Source organism: Mesitornis unicolor, unplaced genomic scaffold, assembly GCF_000695765.1.
Source record: "Mesitornis unicolor isolate BGI_N332 unplaced genomic scaffold, ASM69576v1 scaffold6083, whole genome shotgun sequence".
NCBI classification, from domain to species: Eukaryota; Metazoa; Chordata; class Aves; order Mesitornithiformes; family Mesitornithidae; genus Mesitornis; species Mesitornis unicolor.
In genome coordinates this window covers 13,960-35,151 of record NW_010176627.1, presented here as the reverse complement: position 1 = coordinate 35,151, position 21,192 = coordinate 13,960, and the positions used below count along the sequence as shown (strand labels likewise).

Sequence of the window (21,192 nt, the reverse complement as noted above, 5' to 3'; positions counted from 1 at the left end):
ACTTTCAAAGAGCTTTTTTTTTTCCTAATTGCAAGGGAGATGGATTGGTTTTGTATCCCTGATTGTTAGAGTAGTTTTGTTCCTTTTATTGTAATATATGGAAGCTCTGGTCATGAACCTGCATTCTCCAGTCATTAAGTGCTGAATAAATAAAGAACGAAATAAGAATCTTTGTATTAAATATCTTGCATTCAGACTAATAGTCTACAGTTAAATACAGACTGTAAGAGCAAGGAAATTATGGATCGTGTTTGGACAGCTTGATTAGTAAAGGACAGCAGTTGGGTTACATATATAAAGCTTTCTGTAGCTACTGCAGATATGGAGGATGCTTGAAAAAGAACTGAGGTTACTTGCAGATGCTTTCAGGGATTTCATCCCAGCCATGGGAGAGAGGGGATGACTGAATATCTTGATATTTTGCCTGCTAAAATGTTAAGCTTGTCTTAAAACTTGGTTTAGGTCCTGAGACAGATGCGCAAGCTGCCTTGGCAGGATGCAGAAGTAAAAGACTATGTTATATGCTGTATGATCAACATCTGGAATGTGAAATATAATAGTATTCACTGTGTAGCCAACCTCTTAGCAGGTTTGGTCCTTTACCAGGAGGATGTTGGAATCCATGTTGTGGATGGAGTGCTAGAGGATATTCGACTAGGAATGGAGGTAAACAACCAATGTATTTGTTAAGCCATACACATCTACTTATGTTGAAAGGAAAACAATTTAAAAAACATACTTAAGGGAAAGAATAATTGGATTTTGTGGTTTTGTCTGACTTTTCTACCCATCTCAGTTTGCTTTACGTAGGTTTATTTAAATTAAAAAAACAACTCCCCCCAAAAAAACCTGAACAAACCGCAAAGAATACTAAGACAGTTACTTTGCCCCCTTATTATAGTAAGGGGATACAACTTATTCTTGCACAGTGTAGTCATATTCCTGTAACTTTGGAGACTAGCCCACATTTTGATGGGGTTATAGTTACAAGAAGTCTCTGGCCAATGAAAAATCATAGATTTAAGAGAGAGTATGTTAAATGTATTTGAACTGTATAATAACTACTAGCTGACCAGTTTTCATAAATCCTTTCAGCACTTTTTAATGTTTAATTTGGCGTAATTCGTGTAGTCGTAATTAGCCATAATTAGCCATCTTGTATTGTAACGTATTCCATCGATTTAAACTTAAAAAAATAAACAGACACAGCCTTTTACAGAGACTCTACTGTATCTGCATGATGAAGTGATTTTTTTTGTTGTTTTTTTGATAAAGGTTAACCAACCAAAGTTTAACCAGCGGCGGATCAGCAGTGCCAAGTTTTTGGGGGAGCTGTACAATTACCGAATGGTGGAATCGGCTGTAATATTTCGAACTCTGTATTCTTTCACATCATTTGGTGTGAACCCTGATGGTAGTCCTAGTCCACTGGATCCTCCAGAGCATCTCTTCAGAATCAGACTAGTCTGTACAATCCTCGATACCTGTGGGCAGTATTTTGACAGAGGATCTAGCAAACGAAAGCTTGATTGCTTCCTTGTATATTTTCAGGTATTCTAAACTAAATTTTATGTAGTTCTGTAGACTTCTTTAGCGAGCTAATGTAGGTCAGCACTATTAAGTCTTCCAGTTGGGATGGCGTAGCTCTTTGAAACAATACTGCCTGGCACTGACTAGAAAGCAGCTTTGCAGGAATAGAGCCGAGACTCCTGGACTGTATGAATGTGGTGGTAAGTTCTGCACCGTTAGGGTGATGAAGGCCAACATGCTGCATTGGCAAGGGTTTAGCCAGTGGATTGAGGAAAGTAAATTTTTTTCTTTGGCCTTCCCTTCTGCATGACACTTGTGATCCGGCATCTGGAACACTTTTTCAGGGATGCCTGATGCATGAGAGGAGAGACATCAGCAAACTGAGTCCAGTGCAGGGTCACCAAATTGATCAGGAGGCTCTCACTGCTCATGTTGTAATTTTGCTCAGTTTGGAGAAGAGAATGCTCTTTAGGTTGCTGTCCTCAGTAGTTTCTGTAGAAAAGGAGCAGCCAGATACTTCTCAGGCATTCACAGTGAAAGAATAAGAAGTAATGGTCACGAGTCACAACAAGGACAGTTCTGACTCAGTAGATGTAATGGAGAAGGGGAAAGACTTCATAGGGGGAATATTTAAACACTGGAATGGTTCCTCAGAAAATGAGGAATTCCAGTCCGTGCAGTTCATGCTAAAACTCTTTGGACTTAATTTCTTTTTCTTTCTGCTTCTCTTTAAATTATTATAAGACAAGGATAATAAAAGAAATAAAGTGATAGACTTATTTCATACCTTCAGAATGCATATCCTTCGTCTGTATATGAGATGTAAAATGATGTTTCAGAGTATGATACGGTCCTATTTTTAAACCCAAAATAAACTTGTCAGTGACGAAGTCATAATATTTTTTGTTACACCTTAACCTTCAACAAGCTTTCCTTTTGACCATGTCACACTTTAAGTGAAGATTCTGTTACTCGTGCTTATCTTCAGATGCAGTTTTTGCAACACCTTTGTGCTCAGATTATACAGTTAGATTCACTTAAGATCAGCATTCATTTTTTTAGTTTTGTTGTAAGGGGTATGTGCTAAATTTGTTATGAAGCAGTAGTAGTAGTGATGTAGTGATATAGAAGTAGTGATGTGAGATCTTTTGCATTTTCTATTGTACAAACGTGGCCAGGCATTACAAACCTCATAAGTTAGTTTATAAATGCCAGTATGCATTTAACTTATTTGAATATTTTGTGTTCTAGCGGTATGTTTGGTGGAAAAAAAGCCTGGATGTTTGGACAAAAGACCACCCATTTCCTATAGACATAGACTACATGATCAGCGATACACTGGAACTGCTGAGACCAAAGATAAAGCTCTGCAATTCTCTGGAAGAAGCTATCAGACAGGTGCAAGACTTGGAACGAGAATTCTTAATAAAATTAGGTAAGAAAATGTACAAGGGAAACAAGGTATTTGTCAATTCTTGTATTTCCTCAAGTTATCTTTTGTATGGTGATGATAGGTAACTTGTTATTCTCGCGATACGATCTTTTTATTGTAGTGATAGAAATATTTTTGTACAACTTCTTTGTATTTTTCTGATCACCACAGAAATCGTATAGAATCTTCGTAACTGTCAAGTGATTGAGTGCTTTAAAAAAAAAGTTACTACGTTAATATGAATGCTGTTAATGTAGTAGTATTTGGAGTGGAGGAGTGTGCGCGTATATATTAGTATATGGAGTAACATGGTGTGAATGATGATGAAGAAAGCTGTTAATCAGAAAAATGTAGGAAGCACACACTGCTACAAAAAGCAAGGAGTATCTGCACACTCAGTTACTACAGGCTGTGGTTGGTGAACACTGATGGAAACCAGCTTGGGTGTTTTGGTAGATTGGTTACATGCAACTCCGTGTTCCTCCCTTTTTTTTTCTTCTTAAAATGTATCTGTCGGTTAGGACATGTTCTACCTGCTTGTTCTGCTAAAACTACAGTGATGTGCAGTTATAAATATTGCTGTGTTAAAAATCAGTTAATTTCAAGGAGAAAGGAGTTGGGCTTGCAGCACAGCTCAATTGACAAAATACCGGTTGTTGTGTATCTAAAACTGCTATCATCCTATTAACCTTTAAGCCTTTTAAATGTATCAGTTCTTAGTAATTATTGTATACTGCTGTGCTCGTTTCTCATTAAATGGAGTTTTCTAATATTCCACTTTTATTTGAAGACAAGCTTGGTCATGAAAAGCTTTTATATGTAAATGTTACACTTTACAAGTATTAATTATAGCCTTAATAGCACTTCATCTAGTTAGACAGGTTCCATTTTTAAGAATAACCGTTTAATCCAGTGCGATGATTATGTGTAATTGCCAGGTGAAGCGTTGCAACTTCTGTTCTAGAAGGAATTTATATTTTAATATGCTGTTCATGTAATTGGCATGTCTTAAAATTATGTGTGTAACAACTGAAAATTGCTTGATACCTTACGCACAAAGTAAGCTAAAATGTCTTGAGGGACAGAGGTGGCAAGCAGGTCAGTAAGAAAAACTGCAAGATGAACTAAAATGGAGTGAGAGCTGTCAGTCCTGTCTGAAGTAGGATGAGCACACTAAATTATACTTCTGGAAGAGATTCTGATTTCCTAAAGACTTTATATAGGCATCTATATCCTCATGGGTTCATGTGCAGCCTTGGGGCATTAGAAAAGAGTCAGAAATGTTTATTACAGGCTGAGAAAATAGCTGCTTCGAAACTGTTAATTGACAGCAGTGTGAAGGACTGGAACTAAGACTGCAGGGGCTTGGTGTCTTTTGGGCTCTGCTGGTTTTAGAGAGCGTCTGTAACTTAGGCTCGTGTTTCAGTAACATTGCATGTTGAGTTTGAGGATATTTTGAAGCAGTTTGCACGGTGCAACTTCTTGATTGCTGTTCTATGGGAGATTTTAAACGTTATGGAAAACGTTTTCCTCCTCTTCTGGCAGGGTAATTATTACCCTTCACGAATAATGTAACTATATAGAAAATGTTTCATTCAAAAGTTAAATATTATGACTCATGGGAAATTTTAGTGTTCAGTAACAATGAACTTCTGATCTTCCACATATAACTTGTGTGATTATAAGCGTTCTAATTATTGTTGTAATTATGTTCTAGTTTCTTGTTCTAACTCTTTCTTTACCCAAATTTCAGGAATTGTGAATGACAAAGATTCCAAAGATTCCATTACAGAAGGAGAGAATCTGGAAGAGGATGAAGAGGAGGAGGAAGGTGGAGCAGAGACAGAGGAACAATCTGGAAATGAAAGTGAAGTAAATGAGCCAGAAGAAGAGGTGAACTTAATAACTTATCTTACCTCATGTAAAAAGAATGAATAGTAAATATTTTGATTACTCATTACTTTCTCAAGCCCTTCCATGTCACAGAGTTAGCAAGTGAAATGTGGGTATGCACAATCCAGTCACTACTCTGAAGTTATTTCCATCCCAGTTTTGTACATATACAGAGTGTCTGAGGCTTATTCCAGAGAAATTCTAGCAGAAACTTGAACCTGACAACTTTGCTCAGGATATATGCTGCTTCTCAACAAAAAAGATGTCTTCAGTTTTTGGCATGAAAACAGTTCAGATAAAGATTATCTGTTGTGGTAGCAAATGTATTGACTAGATGTCAGAGCAGTTGTGCAGGAAAAATAACAGGTGTATGCCTGTATAATATGAATAAATAAAAAATTTATGGAGCGTAACAACCTTCCTTGTTTACTGTGCCAGTAATCTTTTAAATAAAAAATGGTGAGGCCAATAAAAAAAGACGTGTACATAGAAATTCTAACTTGTCACAATGACACAGCAAAGTTGACGTGTTAGTGGTAGTGTTATGAACAAATCAGTTCATCAAGGAAATAGGAAACACATTTTCTCCTTATGCTTGGGTTGGTTGGTTTACTAGTAAGCTTTCTTTTAGTCTGTGCTGCTCAGCAGTAAAGTTGCTGAAGTTTGGCTGGGTTTGTGCCTTTACACACAAATTAATAATATTAGAATTGTAAAAGGATGGGGAAGGGACCTTTAGAGATCTTCTGTCCAGCCTCTCTTGCTCAAAGCAAGGTCACCTGTAGCATGTTGCCTGAGGCAATGTCCAATCCAGTTTTGAGTATCTCCAAGGATAGAGGCTCCACAATCTTTCTGGGCAATCTGTTCCAGTGTTTAAACACCATCACAGTAAAGGGGTTTTTTTTAACTTACATTTAAGGAGAATTCTTCAGCTTGTGTCCATTGCCTCTGGGTCTGTCCTGGGCACCACTGAGAAGAGTCTGACTCTCTCTTCTTTTTTCCCTCCATTCAGATATTTATACACATTAAGATGATCTCCCTCGACCTCAAGCCTTCTGTTCCCCAGACAACGCCATCTCTCTCAGACTCTCCTCCTATGATAGATGCTCCCATCCCTTAATCACCTTCATGGCCTATTGCTAGACTTGCTCCAGTATGTCCATATCTGTGTTATACTGGGGAACCCAGAGCTGGGCACAGCACTCCAGATGTGGGTTGCCTGTGCTGGGCAGGCAGGAAGGATCACCTCCTTCAAGTTATTGTCAGTCCATTTCTCCAGCTTGTTGAATTCCCTCTGAGCAGCAGCACAACTGTCTGCTGTGTTAGCTGCTACTCTCAGTTTTTTGCTATACACTTGTGAAAATGTCAGAAAGCCAAGTGAGTTCAGAGTGAAACACTGAATACAAAACAAATTTACTAAGACTGAACTAAACAAGTTTGGGTGGGGGCAGAGTAGGAAAAGTGCAGAAAGTGTGTATGAGGAATCAGATGCAAGTGGTCTTTTTTGCTTTAAAACAGTCAGAAGTTATTCTCAAATTTTAAACATGTAATATTTCAGGAGGGCTCTGACAATGAGGAAGAAGATGGTGAAGAAGAGGAGGAAGAAAACACAGATTACCTTACAGACTCCAATAAGGAAAATGAAACTGATGAGGAGAATACAGTACGTATTGTTTCTTTAGATAGGTGAATTGACTTTGTATCTTTGGTTTTCTTGACTGAATGTTTCTTGCTAATGCTCCTTGTAACATATCTGGGCAAACACAGCAAGAACACTCCCTGCTAATCTTTCAAATAGGTTTTGGAGCTTATTTTTGTATTTTCAAACTTTCATTATTACCTTCTAAAAATATTTATGTCATCAACTTTACTACAACATGTTGTCACAGGACCGTGCGCTTTCACAGGTAGCTAGACTGGAAAAAAGATTGCATAAATGATGGTTTTGCAATGGTAGCAAACTGATATGGTACAACAAGGTAAACTAGTTATTCTGTACTAGATCTCAAAACTGAAAAGGAGACAAACCAAGAAGTGCAAAATTTCTAAAATATAGATTTGAGATTGGCAGATTATAACACCCGTAGCAGAAGAACTCATCTGGTGAGCCTGACTTGCAGTTACGTAGTAAGGAAAGCAGTGGTCATTATAGAACAATGTGCTGGGGTATTGACTTCAAACATTTTTATTGTAATTAGTTTCAAATACTAAAGGACAGTATTCATCTTGAAAAGACCATCTAACTTTATGGATTTAATGGAAAAAGTTAATTAGGTGTGGTAGGGATAGAGACTTTTCTTTGTGTTGTTGCTATATCTAGAATGGGTATATGTGCATCTGTACACATAGGCCAGCATGTCAGAATGAGCAGCCAGCCTTCATAATTACTGATGCAATGAACATCAGAAAATATTTCTTCAAGAAAATAATCCATACTGGAAACTTTAACAATTTATTTATTTAAGCTTTTGATTATGTATGAGATAGAAGCAGTAAGGACTTGAATATTCATATTTCTCGATCTAATGTAATGAAAGCTTTTTTTCCCCATTGCAATAGGAAGTAATGATTAAAGGAGGAGGACTTAAGCATGTCCCTTGTGCAGAAGATGAGGACTTCATTCAGGCACTGGATAAAATGATGCTGGAAAATCTTCAGGTATAAATATTTATTTTCTTAAATCACGGTAATTTGATGTACAGCTAGCTTGATTTGATGTTTCTTAAAAGTAAATAAAAGATTAATACATGGCTTACCATGTTAAAGAACATGGATTTTCTTTTTTTTTTATTTGTGGCCTCTTCTCTGCAATTGTCATGTTTGGATAAGTAGCTTTTGGTAATACAGCTGTTAATTGTATTGTTTGCCCGGCGACTGACATACTGACAGATACTTTATTAGATGAGTAATAACTGCATCAGACACTATGCAATGCTTCTGAATTTTTATTGTAACCATGCAAGGACTATCCAAGCCTAGGTTTTAATATGTTTAAAATTACATTTAAATTTACATAACGTCTAAGTCCTATTTTTTTTTCAGTCACATCGAGTAAATATTTGAGTATTGCAAGTCCCGTATGAGGAATACATTAATAACTTGCTACAAAAGATCTTGTATGTAGAATGTCTGTTCCCAGGTGTGTTTGATCAAGTCTCTAGATTTCTTTACTTAAAGGTTAAGGTTTCTAAAATTCCTTTGAAATTTGAAATATTCCATCCCTGTAACTTCCTTCTTCACAAGCAAGGAAATCAAGGGAAGATGTAATAAAGCCCAATACATTTATTTATATATTACTTTGTTTTCTTGGGAGGTTAAAACTTTTCTCAGTCATGAAAACACAAATATTTCCAGACTGACATTTTTAGCATCTGGTCATTAACAGAATTTACTTTTTTTAATAGCAACGGAGCGGTGAATCTGTGAAAGTACATCAGTTGGATGTTGCTATTCCTCTACATCTCAAAAGTCAGCTCAAGAAGGGTCCCCCACTTGGAGGTGGGGAAGGAGAGTCAGAGTCTGCAGACACGATGCCATTTGTCATGTTAACACGAAAAGGCAACAAACAGCAGGTAAGAATTCATGTAAGGCTTAGATATTGCTTAAATAACTAACTAAATAAAATCCTTTCACTTTTCTGAAAGTCACACTGACTTCTGAAGTTACAGAACGGTTGGGGATTTTTTTTCATCCTTTTATCCGATGAAGATGCGGACATCTTAATCTTGATAAATAGAAAATAGCATGTGTAATTTCTTGGAATTTTTGTTGTTAATAGAAACTGGGTAGGAAAATTCTATGGTTAAATTATGCCATTACTTACTACATTTCGTGATCACACCAGTGGGACAGTGGTAAGCTTTATATGTAGATTAAACATAGTGAAGATGAATGCTTGCAGTTGGATGACTGTCATTGGAAGTTAAAAGGAGTAGAAAATAAGGAATATTCCAGAATCTTCCAAGATTCTACAGATTTTTGTGAAAACACATTCAGCTACAAATCAAGATATACGGTGTTTGCTAAATTCCATTTCCTAAGTAACTGCTACTTGGTTGAATTTGTTCAACTTGGAAAAAAGCCATTGTCTCTGAAGGCTTTTTTAGGGGACTGTACCAGAATGTGCCGAGATAATTTCTCAGAGAAACCTAAATGGAAATCATGGTGATAAAACAAATAAAGCTCTTGCTTCATGCAACGAAGCTATATATTTCTCTTGGCTCTTTTCAGTATGTTTGAATTTTCCTGGGTCAGCAAATGCACAGTATACAAATCAACACAACATTTTTTCACATGCATTTCTCATCATGGTTTAGGTCCTTTAAAACACCTTTTCGTTTTAGTTGTATAAATTGATCATGAAAGTTAATGACTCTAGTGACTTTGTGGAAAGCAAAGCCAAGATGGTGTTTTATTGCACGCATCTCTACCTTTCAAGTGTTTAGATCTGTCATCCATGCCATTACTTCATTTTGACTTCTGTTACCTGAACTGGGACAGTAGTATCACAGTTGAGGTATATAAAGCTAAAGTAGAATCTTTTTCCACGTGAAATGCACTTTAAAAATCTGTGTAGAAAGTGAGATCTGTTTCCATAAAACCCTTGAACTCTACTGAGCGTGTGAGATTCCCAGTCTGGTTTTAGACCTGTTAAGTAAGTGCTGTGCTGTGTGCTCTGAAAATGTAAATGGTGCTACTTAGAGTGGGCATGTGCATACTTGCATTTAGTAGTGGTGATTAAGTGATTTCCTTACTACATTTGGTTACTTTCTTTTCCTGGAATTTGAATGTTGTATACAAAGCTCTACAGAAGTTTTGAGTGGGAAATTGCAACTTTTGTCCTTGGGCTGAGAAGGGAACACCATTTTAAAAAAATTTAAAAAAACTGATGTTTAGCTTCTTCAGGATAATTTACTGGTAGTATCTGTAGTCACCAAGAATTTTAAGTTGTTCATATTCTGTGTGAGAGGAAAATATTGCCAGTGTGTGGCTTGAAAAAGAAAGCAGAACTTGTTTGAAGCTTTCCCTGCTCCTCCCCCAGTATTTGCTTTCAGGAGTAGGCTCTTCCTGCCAAAACTGCTCTGTGTTTCTAGAAATGTAGAAAACAGTTGCTTTATAGACTACTTCAGTTCTTGAGTCAATGAAAGGCTTCTTTGTCCATAGTTCTGTAATCAGGAAAAAAAAAGTCTTAGTAGTCAGTTTTAATAGAAAAATAAGCAGGAAAGAAGAGGTGGAGTTGAAAAGAAAACAATTATTCCTTCTTATAGTATTTTATTTTAAATCTGCATGAGCAGAATGTGCACAGAGTTTTGAAGTGATGGATTCATACTTTGCTGTTAAGTTATAGCTGTAAACTTTCAACTTTTTAAAAACAATCAGAAGGACTTTGCAGACAGCCTGGCAGGCTGTAGGTAACTTCTCAGCTGCAGTCGCTGGAATGAGAAGTGTCATCACCTCACGACGACATCAACCTCATCTCTTGCTGTAGAATCACGTAATCATTTGGTTGGAAAAGATCATCAAGTCCAACCACAGCCTGTCCACCAGTAAACCACGTCCCTAAGCACCTCATCTACCCATCTTCTAAACACCTCCAGGGATGGTGACTCCACCACTTCCCTGGGCAGCCCGTTCCAATGCCTGATAACCCTTTCAGTGAATAATTTTTTCCTAATATCTAATCTAAACCTCCCCTGGTGCATGTTAGCAATTGATTTGGTCTCTGTTCTTTGTCAGTGGTGCTGCTGAAACTAGAAATCTTCACTGTAAGAAAGTACTTACTGATGAAAAGGGAATATGCTGTACTTCCTTTCAGAGGTTGATGTAGTTGAGGTCCCGTCACCAAATACTCGGTTCATGTGCTGGTGTTTGGCCAGATTTTAGTGAATTAATAGAAGTAATAGTCATTGCAGGCTGGTAGTAGCAAAGTCACCATATTTTTATCCATTTTTGTCACACTGTGACTTACAAAAACAGGAAAAAGCAAGGATGTCAGGTATACCAGTGTCTTACAATAGACGTCTGGGTTTTTTCCCCCATCAGCTGCAGTGATGAAGTTGTATGACAGCTTATAAAACCAGTAGCAGTAGAACTGAACATGATTGTTGGAAATTAGACTATGGCATTCATACACAGGCCATGAGAGAGGGTGCGGAAATAAAGAAGTGTTGCCATCATAAAGGATCAAGCTGAGGTCTGTCTGATAGCATTTGGTATTTTTGAAACTGTCCAAGAAGTTTTATGCCAGGTAGGTGGGAACTGAGGTGAGCTTTAGACAGCAAAAAGAAAGTCACCTAGTGTCAAGAAATTTGGTTAATGTCCAAGACAAAAGATTTCCTTTTTATTTGAAAGATTTTTAGCAAGGTTCCTCAGACAAATAATAATACCCATAGAATTGTCATGTCTGTCCTTGAATGTGAAGTTCTTTATTTCAGTGATGTTTTTATGAAATAGTTAATCTAGTCTTCTGAATGATATTTTTTGGTCTTTCTTCAGTTTGCCATCTTCTGAGCTGAAGTCTTTGCTCTGTCCCCATCTCACAGATTGTATAAGAGGTTTTCAGTATACCTCTTCAGTGCTTGCAATTCGGAAGTGTTTCATTTGCTCAGTAATCATCATATCCTTTAGTAATTGTCATCACCGATGTGATTTCAGATAGCAGCCGTCTGATTGCCTTGAGATAATGACTCGGTGTTATTTTGTTAATTACCAGTCTGGTTTTGTATCTTTCTTTCATTTGCACCTTTCTATATTTCAGTTTTCTTTTTTTCTACTTTAAGCATCCTGTCTGAAAGCACTTACCAATCCCATTAAGCCGATAAATGAATAGAACAGAAAAAACATAAAGGGCGTGATAAGATGGATGAGAAGCTTAATGGTGAAACTAAGGAATGGCTTTTACCGTGAAGTTCTGGCAATGGGTTAGTTATTTGTGTAGTTTAGTAAAGCTCATTTGACAGTTATCAGGGAACATGCATAGTCTGCTCAGCAATAAGCAACTAAAATGTTTCTGTTGAGATTTCAAGAACTTTCATTTTTATTCTTCCCCACACGCCTTAATAACAACCTTGTATTTATGTTCAGTATAATTATTATTACCCAACCCTCCAAAAAAAAGAATCTTTTGACAGATTTGTCTCATGCTGGTCTTTTCTCCCAGGTGATGGGGGATAGAACAAGGGGAAACGGCACCAAGCTGTGCCAAGGGAGGTTCAGGTTAGAGATAAGGAGGAAGTTCTTTACTGAGAGGGTTGTCAGAGGCTGGAACAGGCTGCCCAGGGAGGTGGTGGAGTCACCATCCCTGGATGTATTTAAAGAGCGGGTAGACGAGGTACTTAGGGATATGGTTTAGTGGGTAGACAGGAGCGGTTGGACGTGATGATCTCAGAGGTCTTTTCCAACCAAGTGATTCTGTGATTCTGTGATCTAAATACATCTTCTAGTTGATAGGGTTTTACTATACCCAGGTTTTTCTCAAGTCTTTGCAGGAATCCGCCTTAACCGTTTCAAGCGCAGTTTAGTTTCAAATGCTGCATCTGAGTACTTGGTGTCTTCCCACAGCCCTTGTTCATCTACTGCTGGGGGGTACTATTACCTAATAGATACCTTGAGATTTCTTAGTAATGACTGCATTAAATACCAACCATACACAGAGTTTTTGGTAATGTATCTTTCTGTCTGTGGCTTTTGACAGTTTAGCTGAAAAGAACATGTAGAAATTTGCCCCTGCCTCTATTTCTGCAGAAATAGATCTTGGATGACAAGAACAAGCAACAGGATTCAGAGTAGTTCCTGGAATATGGAGAGTGATTATCCTGAAATGCATTACCCTTCTTGTAGGGCAGAAATATTTATTTCTAATGGGCATGCAGTTGAAGGGGGAAGTGAATTTTTTCTAAATATGTTCACAAACTTTAGCATTAAGTGGTTTCTGAAAGCAACGCTTCAGTTGCAGATAAGATTAAGAATCACTTCTCTGTTTTGGAACAATTGTAAATAATTGTTCTGCAGAAATAAGAACTTGGATTTTCTGAGTCTGGGGAAAAAGAAAACATCTTCCCTTTGCCTCTGAAAATCTCCACTGTAGTCTTCAGAGAGAGGATGCTTCTGCAGGAATAGTACCAAGCTTATGTTTAATGTAGCTTATGGCAAATCAGATGATGTGTTTGGCTATGTAGTGTGGATATTTGGGTGTGGGGGAGGAGGAAAAACCCCTACACTGAAAGGGTTATCAAAGACTGGCACAGGCTGCCCAGGGAGGTGGTGGAGTCACCATCCTTGGGTGTGTTTAAAGGCCGTCTAGATATGGTGCTCAGGGACATGGTTTAGAAGGGGGCATGGTAGAGTTAGATAACGGTTGGCCTTGATGATCTTCAAGGTCTTTTCCAACCATAACAATTCAGTGATTATATGAAAAGATTAGATTTTATGCCACAGTTTTCTCCAGACTAATAAGAATCACTGTGGAGCGAGAATCATTTGTAAAAGGACGAGCACTGACCAAGGACTGCTGGAGGCTGTCTGAAATTACTGGAATGCTTCTCTCTTATCACAAGGGATAATGGTACAAATCCTGCTCGGGGGCTTCATCTCTTTGGAAGAAACCTTTGGAGGGAGATGCAGCTTTCCAAACCAGTGGTGGTTTTACCTCAAGATCAGTATAATTCACCGTCAGGGCATTGGCTTGTATGAAAACAAGAAATAAAACACATAGCTCTGTGTTCTTGGTGAAAATTTCTTAACTTTGTTCCCATAAACACTGTGTGTAATAGTCTTTTTGCCTTAGCTGTTCTTCTACGTTCTGTGTGCCTTCAGGGTTCTGAATATCTCATATTTTCTCATGCTTCCCTCTGTGAAGTAGAGTTAAAAAATAAAAGATAAAAAGAACAGACTACACACTTTCCAGTAGAAACTTCTGTAGAAAGTATCTCATCAAGATAACCTAGAAATACCCATAACCTTTCCATATTTCAGATTGTTTTGTGGTTTGGTTTCTGTGTTCTGTTGTTTTGGTTTAGGTTTTTTTTTCTGTGATGGCCACTTAACTTCTTTTCGTTTGCAGTTTAAGATCCTAAATGTACCAATGTCTTCCCAACTTGCTGCAAACCATTGGAACCAACAGCAAGCTGAACAGGAGGAGAGAATGAGGATGAAGAAGCTCACGTTGGATATCAATGAACGGCAAGAACAAGAGGACTACCAAGGTAACAAAAAAAAAGCCAAGTATTTAATTTTTATTTTCAGAGGAACTTTTGTGGATCTGTGGAAAGTATTATTTGTGAGAATAAGCAGTTCAAGTTCTGAATTTTGAATACTTCGTGGGAAACCTGTATTTTAATTTTGGTCAGTCATTATTTACTCTCTGGTCTTTGTGCTTGGAGAAGTTTTTATAGTTCCCATAAAAAGGAATTTTCAAGTGGGCCTCAACTCTCAGGATTTCCTTTTATTTCGGGAAAGGAGAAGAGCTGAGATTGTTTCATTAAAAATAAGATGACACAAAATTAATCTGTAGCATTATCTCCATTACTTCAAGACGATTGAATTGGATACAAGTGGAGTTAATTCTATGCAACTTAAACTCTGCTTTTTAGACGTTAATAGGTATTTTAGATATCATTTAGAGTCTTCATCAGTCTTGCTAAGACTTGCAAATACTAAGAGGTAACCTTCACCTGAGAAATAAAAACCGTGACCTCAGCTTCATATTGCTAAAGGCTCTAGGAGTGCTGCAAATCTGAAGTATGAGAATATATTAAGAAAATGAAGGTTTCATACAGATTATATGGTTTGTTTGTTTTTTTTAAAGATCTGCAAGTCAGACATTTTGTAACCTGAGCAGATTGAAGCAAACAGTTATACAACAGATCATACAGCCCCTAAACTGCTGCACTTGATGTGAGTGGTTGTTGGGTGCTTTGGTTTTGTTTCTGATTTCAGGGGGGGAGTTCTTGGGTGTTTTTTGTTGTTTGGTCTGGGTTTTTTTCCTTCAGAGTCAATTTTCCTTGGCTTACTTGGATAGTAAGCAAAGCCAGACCAGTGAAACACTCAGTTCTTCTGTTAGTATTTCTATTTAACATCTCCAAAGTTCTTGCTGTATTTTTAATAAAGATGTTGTGCTTTGATAATCACAGTATAAGAAGTTAATTAGCAGGAAATCTCATTTAAGGTATTTAGTGAAAGGTTGTCATTCATCAAGAAATGAGAAATTTAAATTAAAGCAGCTCTGACTCTGAGAATGCTGTGGAATCTCACAGTCCTTTCAGAACTCTGATAGTACAAGAACTAAACTTGCAATGTAAGGAGGAGTATTTTTCCAAAGTGAACGTCTGCAGAGCTTTGAAATGGTAACACAATATATTCTGAGTATTAAACATCATAATCAGCTTAAAAACTTCTTTTCCAAGATGCTCACCTCTTGCAAAGCCCACTCATGAAAACGCAAAAGAAACAGTAGGCTCTGGAATGAGACATTTAAATGCTTTTCCCAGGCTTTTTGTGGGTTTTTCCTCATTAATATTTCTGATATTTGTACTGATAAGGGCATTTAGGGTTTTTTGCTTTGTCATATGACTTAGTGGGTATCTTTAAAATAAATTGATTTAATCTAGGATTTTATAGTGGCCAAAATCACATTGATTTTGTCCAAGAAGAATGAATCAGACAACTGATACCAATTGATAGCCAGCAGTAGGCTTTTTTGTCTTATTTTCTCATGGATTTTCTAGGTACTGTGTTTAAAGCGTTAATATAGCAGGAAAATCAACAGAGAAATTTTTTTTTAATAACTGACATCCATTTTTGAAAACAGCTGTTGATTCTTGTTTTATTAACCTGGGTAATATGCACAGTAAAACCAAACTAGAGAGGACATTTTAATCAGATTAAATTAGAGAAGCCAAATTACATTCTTCTTTGGAACTATTTTTTATTTAGATTTTGTGCAGCTGATCCTTTTGAAGAGTCAGCTTGCCTCTAACAAGTTGGTACATAGCCACTGAAAGAAAAAGCTGGTTTTAAATTTCTCTTTCAAGCTTTGAAGTTACCAAGGGAGGAAGAAGTCTCAATTTCTTAAAGAATGCCTCAGGCTTGTCCTAACATTTGTACATAGATTTGTTTTTTTTCATCTGCTCAGGGTGGCTAATGTTCACCAATGTACTTCAAAGCAGCATCAGATAATTTTTAATACTTCAGCAATGTTTATTAGTATAAACATTTTTAATTTAATGAAATATTAGGAACTGGATGACTCTCTAATTTAGGAATATACTAGTCTGTAGGTTGTTGGGGTTTTTTGTTTAGTAAAACCAAAGATGGGCAACACGCCTTCAGCCTTGCTAATGCATTGCACTCCTTTGCCATTTCTTCCTCGTGTTATCTTCTCAATCACTCAACTTTGCAGCTGTGACTTTTCACAAACCCTGGTATTTTCTTTCACCTGCGGTGTGGCAAACCGAAGAGGCGGGCATGCACACACTTGCTCCTTCCTTGCTTACTTCTAGCACCCGCCTGGCAGTGTACCATAACCTCTTCTTATTTTCTTATCATTGCCAGCAGAGATCTCTCCTGGCACCCAGGATTGTTTTGAAGATGTTATTTCATGATGTTTACAAAAATAGACTCTCGGTGTGTTGAATGGCTTGCTTTGCCTTTTGCAGATGTTTATAGAGGAGCATACAGAGCATGAATACATGGTCTATTAACAGTTGACACCAATATGATGTATTAAATCATTCAGAGTTTCCCAGTTTCTCAAAGACTGGTGACTAACTCACTGAAAGTGTCACATGCATTTTATAAATGACAAGAGGATCTCAGTAGAGTCTCCAGTTTTGCCCTGTGCAAGTCATTGAGAAGAGCAGTGTTTTTCTTGCAGGTGTTGGGTATGTGTCTCCAATGAGATTACCAGAGATTAGAGAACCAGACAGAGCAGACTTTCAAACATAATCTGTTTAACAGCTTATTCCACTTTTCCCCTTCGTTTATTCCATCTGTCTGTTTGCTGAGCAATGTAGGTGGTTGCACAGGTGGGCTGTCAGAAGTACTTTCCATTTGGTGCACTAACATATGGATAGAGGTTACCTGGAGGTTCCTATGATGTGTTTGTAATTAATTGGTACTTAATAACCAGTAATTTAGCCTCGTAACGAGCCATCTTTTTATCATTAAAAAATGTAATTAAATTTTAGAAATTAAGTTTTACCAAATGCGAACACAACAGATGCCTAGCTTAAACTGCTCAAAAATTGGATGTTCAGGGCTAATCTGGGTAGTGGAAGCTTCTTTCTGCACTCACCTATTCCTACTGCTCATGAAATTAAAAACTCCCTCTGTGAGGCAGCTGGTGCAATGTAGGTCAGCTGAGTCACCCTCTTCTCTGTGAAGGATCCCATTATGGCAAGCTTAGACTTAAATACCTGACTTCTCAATGCCTAATTTTAGGACAGGTTTCTTGCTGAGTCTTTAATTGGCAGCAGCATTGTCCAATTGTTACTATTTCAGGGTAGTTTGATGTTGTGGCTTCTCATGCTGCGGTGAAGCTTTGTCCCTGATCATTGATAAAGAAAGTGGTGACGGATATGTTTAGAAAGAAAAGGTCACAGCCCCTTCCTTAAGCACCTGTGATGAAAATCTTTGCTGGCGGTTCCCTCTGTAAGAACATCTGGAAATGCAAGTTCACATTATGGGGTAGCTTGGATTTGGCAAAGGTATAATTTTAGTAATTTTTTTATTTTAGTAGGTTTTTTTAAATCAGCTCTTGTGGAATAACAGAAGTATTAACCCTAAAGTATAGCAAAGTGTAAACGAGGTGTCTTTTTTTACTACACGGCAGTGAGATGTGCTTGTGTAAATTCCTCTTTGAATACATCTTCTGTGCATCTTTTTAACTGTCTTCTGTGTGAAATTACAGAAATGTTGCAGTCTCTGGCACAGCGTCCGGCTCCAGCAAATACTAATCGTGAACGGCGGCCTCGTTACCAGCATCCGAAGGGAGCACCTAATGCAGATCTAATCTTTAAAACTGGTGGGAGGTAGGACAATCTTCCTTTAAATGTGGTCATTCTGGTTCTAGACAAGTCATTACCTTCATAATTGAAACAGATAATGATCGATGTAGTGCAAGTGTGTTTGTTAGTAATTTCCATTCTGTTAAAACAGCGTTCTGTTAAAACCCTGAGCAGGGTTTTGTGCTTCTAACACAGTGTCTGTGAATACGTTTTTGACACAGGTTTGGAAGCCAGAGGATTATTTTTCAGCTGTGAAATGGGTGGTAGAATCTGAGCCTCTATTTATAGGGGGAAAGATGCAAGTTTGTTTTCTCAGTGAGAAGGGAAGAAGATATTTTGGGGTATCTAGAGAAATTTCCATTGTGCTTTTTCAGTTTGGTGAATTTGAGAGCTGTGCCCTCTGTATTTGAAGTCCTGAATGGAAAGTAAATATAGTAAAGGTGAGGAGGGGGAAGGAGAGCCTTTGAGTTATGGTGTGCAAGAGTATACCAAAACCAGTGCTACCATGAAAAGAGTCATTCCAGATGGCCTCATTTCTATAGCTTTCATGTGTCTCAGTGTGTCTTTTCTCACTTGGAGCAAGCTTGCAAATAAACCATTAAATTAACCTGCAGCACAAATTTGAACAGGTGAGTTTCAGGTGAAACGCAGACTGCTTTCATGTTTCTTTTCCTTGCAAGTTGATTTTGGAGATGGATAGATAGGAGCAACAACTGGGAAGGGAAGGTTTACCTGCTACTGGGTCTGTCTTTGTAAACTACAAATAATTTAATGTAACTAATCTTGTGTTACAGTAACGTTGCCCACTTTCTGGTACATTTTTATAGTAATTTTATAACTTACTCACTACACTGAAACCCTGTAGAGGTACAGCTTGTACCAAAAAAACCCAGTTTTTTGAAAACCTACTGCAGTTTAAAATAAATACTTTTATAAAAAGGATTAACCATAAAATGAGCAGTGCTGCCCATTTAGCTTTTTCATATGACTGTAGCCTAATACCATCATGGAAATACAAAATACTCAGTTGCACTGAATTGCCATAATACTTGCAGGCGTCTCAAATAGCTATGCAGTTCGGTCACCTTTCCCAAATGCTTTGCAACCTGCATGAGGAACACACTGCAGTTATTCTTTAAATACAGCAGCCAGACCAGTAGATGTGATCTTTGCAGATTTTTTTTTTTAATGCAGTTCTTTTGAAAGCTTTTTATTTTCAAGTGTTTTAGGAGAAAATATAATTTAGGAGTTTAACTGTAAACTAGGTCAGATGTTGTCCAGCAAACAGTTTAAGCAGTGTTTGCTTGTTCAGAGAGCTGTGCCGTGCACTTGCAATTCCGATGTAGTTTTGTATTGTGTAATTTACTTTGTTTCTTTTAATCTGTAAGCTCCTTAGAGCAGGCACCAGGAAGTTTGTTTTAGCAGGCATATTTTATTTGTTGTGTAGTGCAATGCTCGGGCTTGCAGTCACGCATCAGTTGAGCCACCTTAGCCTGTAGTAAGGGAATGTTGCTTTTCTTGACCCCAACTGAAAGACGTTTAAGCAGAGATTTATTTAGTGGAGACTGTGGGTCCACCAGTGGCTTATCTCTTGTGGTGTACATTGTCCGTCACCTACATTTTTGGAGCTTCTGATGTATAGGATATATCGAAGATTATCTTCTGACTTTGAGGAGTGAACTGCAGTCTCCCTGCCCAGCCTACCCTCTTGTTTTAGTTAAGTTACCCCATGGGCTCTGAGGGCATCTGAATATCTTCCTGTTTTCTGAGAGCAAATAGGAACTGAGCTATTAATTTTAGTATCTGTTGGGAGATATTTTCCCTTTCCTACATGATAGAACGAATGTGTATAATTACAGATGTTATCATTAACACGATGAGTGAGCTGTGTTGCGTTATTTCTTCTTTGTACATGGCTGATAGGTTATTTTCTTGCAGTAGTCACTCAAATTTATTAGAAATAATAACATATGTTACTTTCTTTAAGGCATACAGCTTTTTATTTTAAATTTCCTGAAGTTAGGAATAATCTAAGCAAGAAAATTTCCTGGTTGATTCATCTGTAATGTCCAACCTAACATGTTCTCATGAGGCTGAGATGAGGACTTTCTTGCATTTCAGGTAGTGTTAAGAGTAGAGAAATTGATCTGGTGTTTTTACCTTTACTTTTATATTGCTAAACATGTCCTAAGCATCGCATTTCAAACATCTTTTAGAAAGTTAAATCCAAATCCTGCCTGTTGTAATGGACAATTCAGGAATTGATGAAGGCAGCACTGGGTTCTCTCGTACGTTTTTGGCCTTGGACAACTGGATCTTGCTTTGCAGTTAGCCCTCTCTGAAAGCAGGATTTGGACTGGACGACCTCCAGAGGGCCCTTGGAACCTCAGTTTTTCTGTGATTCTGTTTTGGTCAGGTGGGGTGCTAAACCAAACCAAACAAACAAAAAAAAACCCAAAACACCCACAGATGTGTCACCTCCTTTGCTTGTGATGAACCCACAATAAATGGAAGAATGAATTGGTGGCTGTGGCTACACAGCATGCATTTTGTTAAAAAAAGGAGAGAGAAGTCTTGATTTGTTATCTGTGAATGTCCTCCTTCTGCATTGAGTTAAGTGCAGTGAGATTTACAGGCTTTGTCGGATTTCTTGTTAATTTAGTGTGTGCAAAATGCTGGATCAAAAACTGGACTTTATTGCTGTTTATTTGCAGTTGCCTGCTTGTATAGCCTCAGCTCTTCAGATCTGCTCATCATGCACGGAGGAGATTCTTTTGGGGACTTGTCCATTTAGGGCTGACTGGCCTTAGAGATAGTTTATTGTGACTCCATTAAAAGTAGGGTTCCTTGATTTGCGTCAGCAGAACTAGGAAGGCAACAATTTTCACTCCTGACTCCAATTCTGTGGCACTTGTCTATTAAAAGAGGACTTTGGCTGTCAAGCTGTTAACTCAGGACACACAAAATTTACAAGAGTCGTTTTTTTCAGTGGTGGCTTTATTGTGAACATGCACTTGTACAGTTTTTGCAGAAAAGTGGTTTTGCTTTGTTTAAAGAGGATTGAGATCCGTTAAATGCCTTGTTTATGAAGTGACATGTAAATAAGTACATTTTATGAAATCCATTTATAAGCATGGGTTACAGCAGAACTAGGAAGGCAACAATTTTCACTCCTGACTCCAATTCTGTGGCACTTGTCTATTAAAAGAGGACTTTGGCTGTCAAGCTGTTAACTCAGGACACACAAAATTTACAAGAGTCGTTTTTTTCAGTGGTGGCTTTATTGTGAACATGCACTTGTACAGTTTTTGCAGAAAAGTGGTTTTGCTTTGTTTA

General features: G+C 37.7%; 1 protein-coding gene across 1 annotated transcript in view; it reads left to right on the top strand.

Moving 5' to 3' along the window:
• Positions 1-17,884, top strand: part of UPF2 (UPF2 regulator of nonsense transcripts homolog (yeast)) — a 49,099-nt gene extending 31,215 nt beyond the window's left edge. The window contains exons 12-20 of the mRNA XM_010181783.1: positions 463-666; positions 1,276-1,551; positions 2,782-2,965; positions 4,716-4,855; positions 6,411-6,515; positions 7,412-7,510; positions 8,257-8,424; positions 13,914-14,055; positions 17,760-17,884. Coding sequence (XP_010180085.1) covers positions 463-666; positions 1,276-1,551; positions 2,782-2,965; positions 4,716-4,855; positions 6,411-6,515; positions 7,412-7,510; positions 8,257-8,424; positions 13,914-14,055; positions 17,760-17,884 — 1,443 coding nt within the window. The remainder of the gene's footprint in view (positions 1-462; positions 667-1,275; positions 1,552-2,781; positions 2,966-4,715; positions 4,856-6,410; positions 6,516-7,411; positions 7,511-8,256; positions 8,425-13,913; positions 14,056-17,759) is intronic.
• Positions 17,885-21,192: the final 3,308 nt, after the last annotated feature.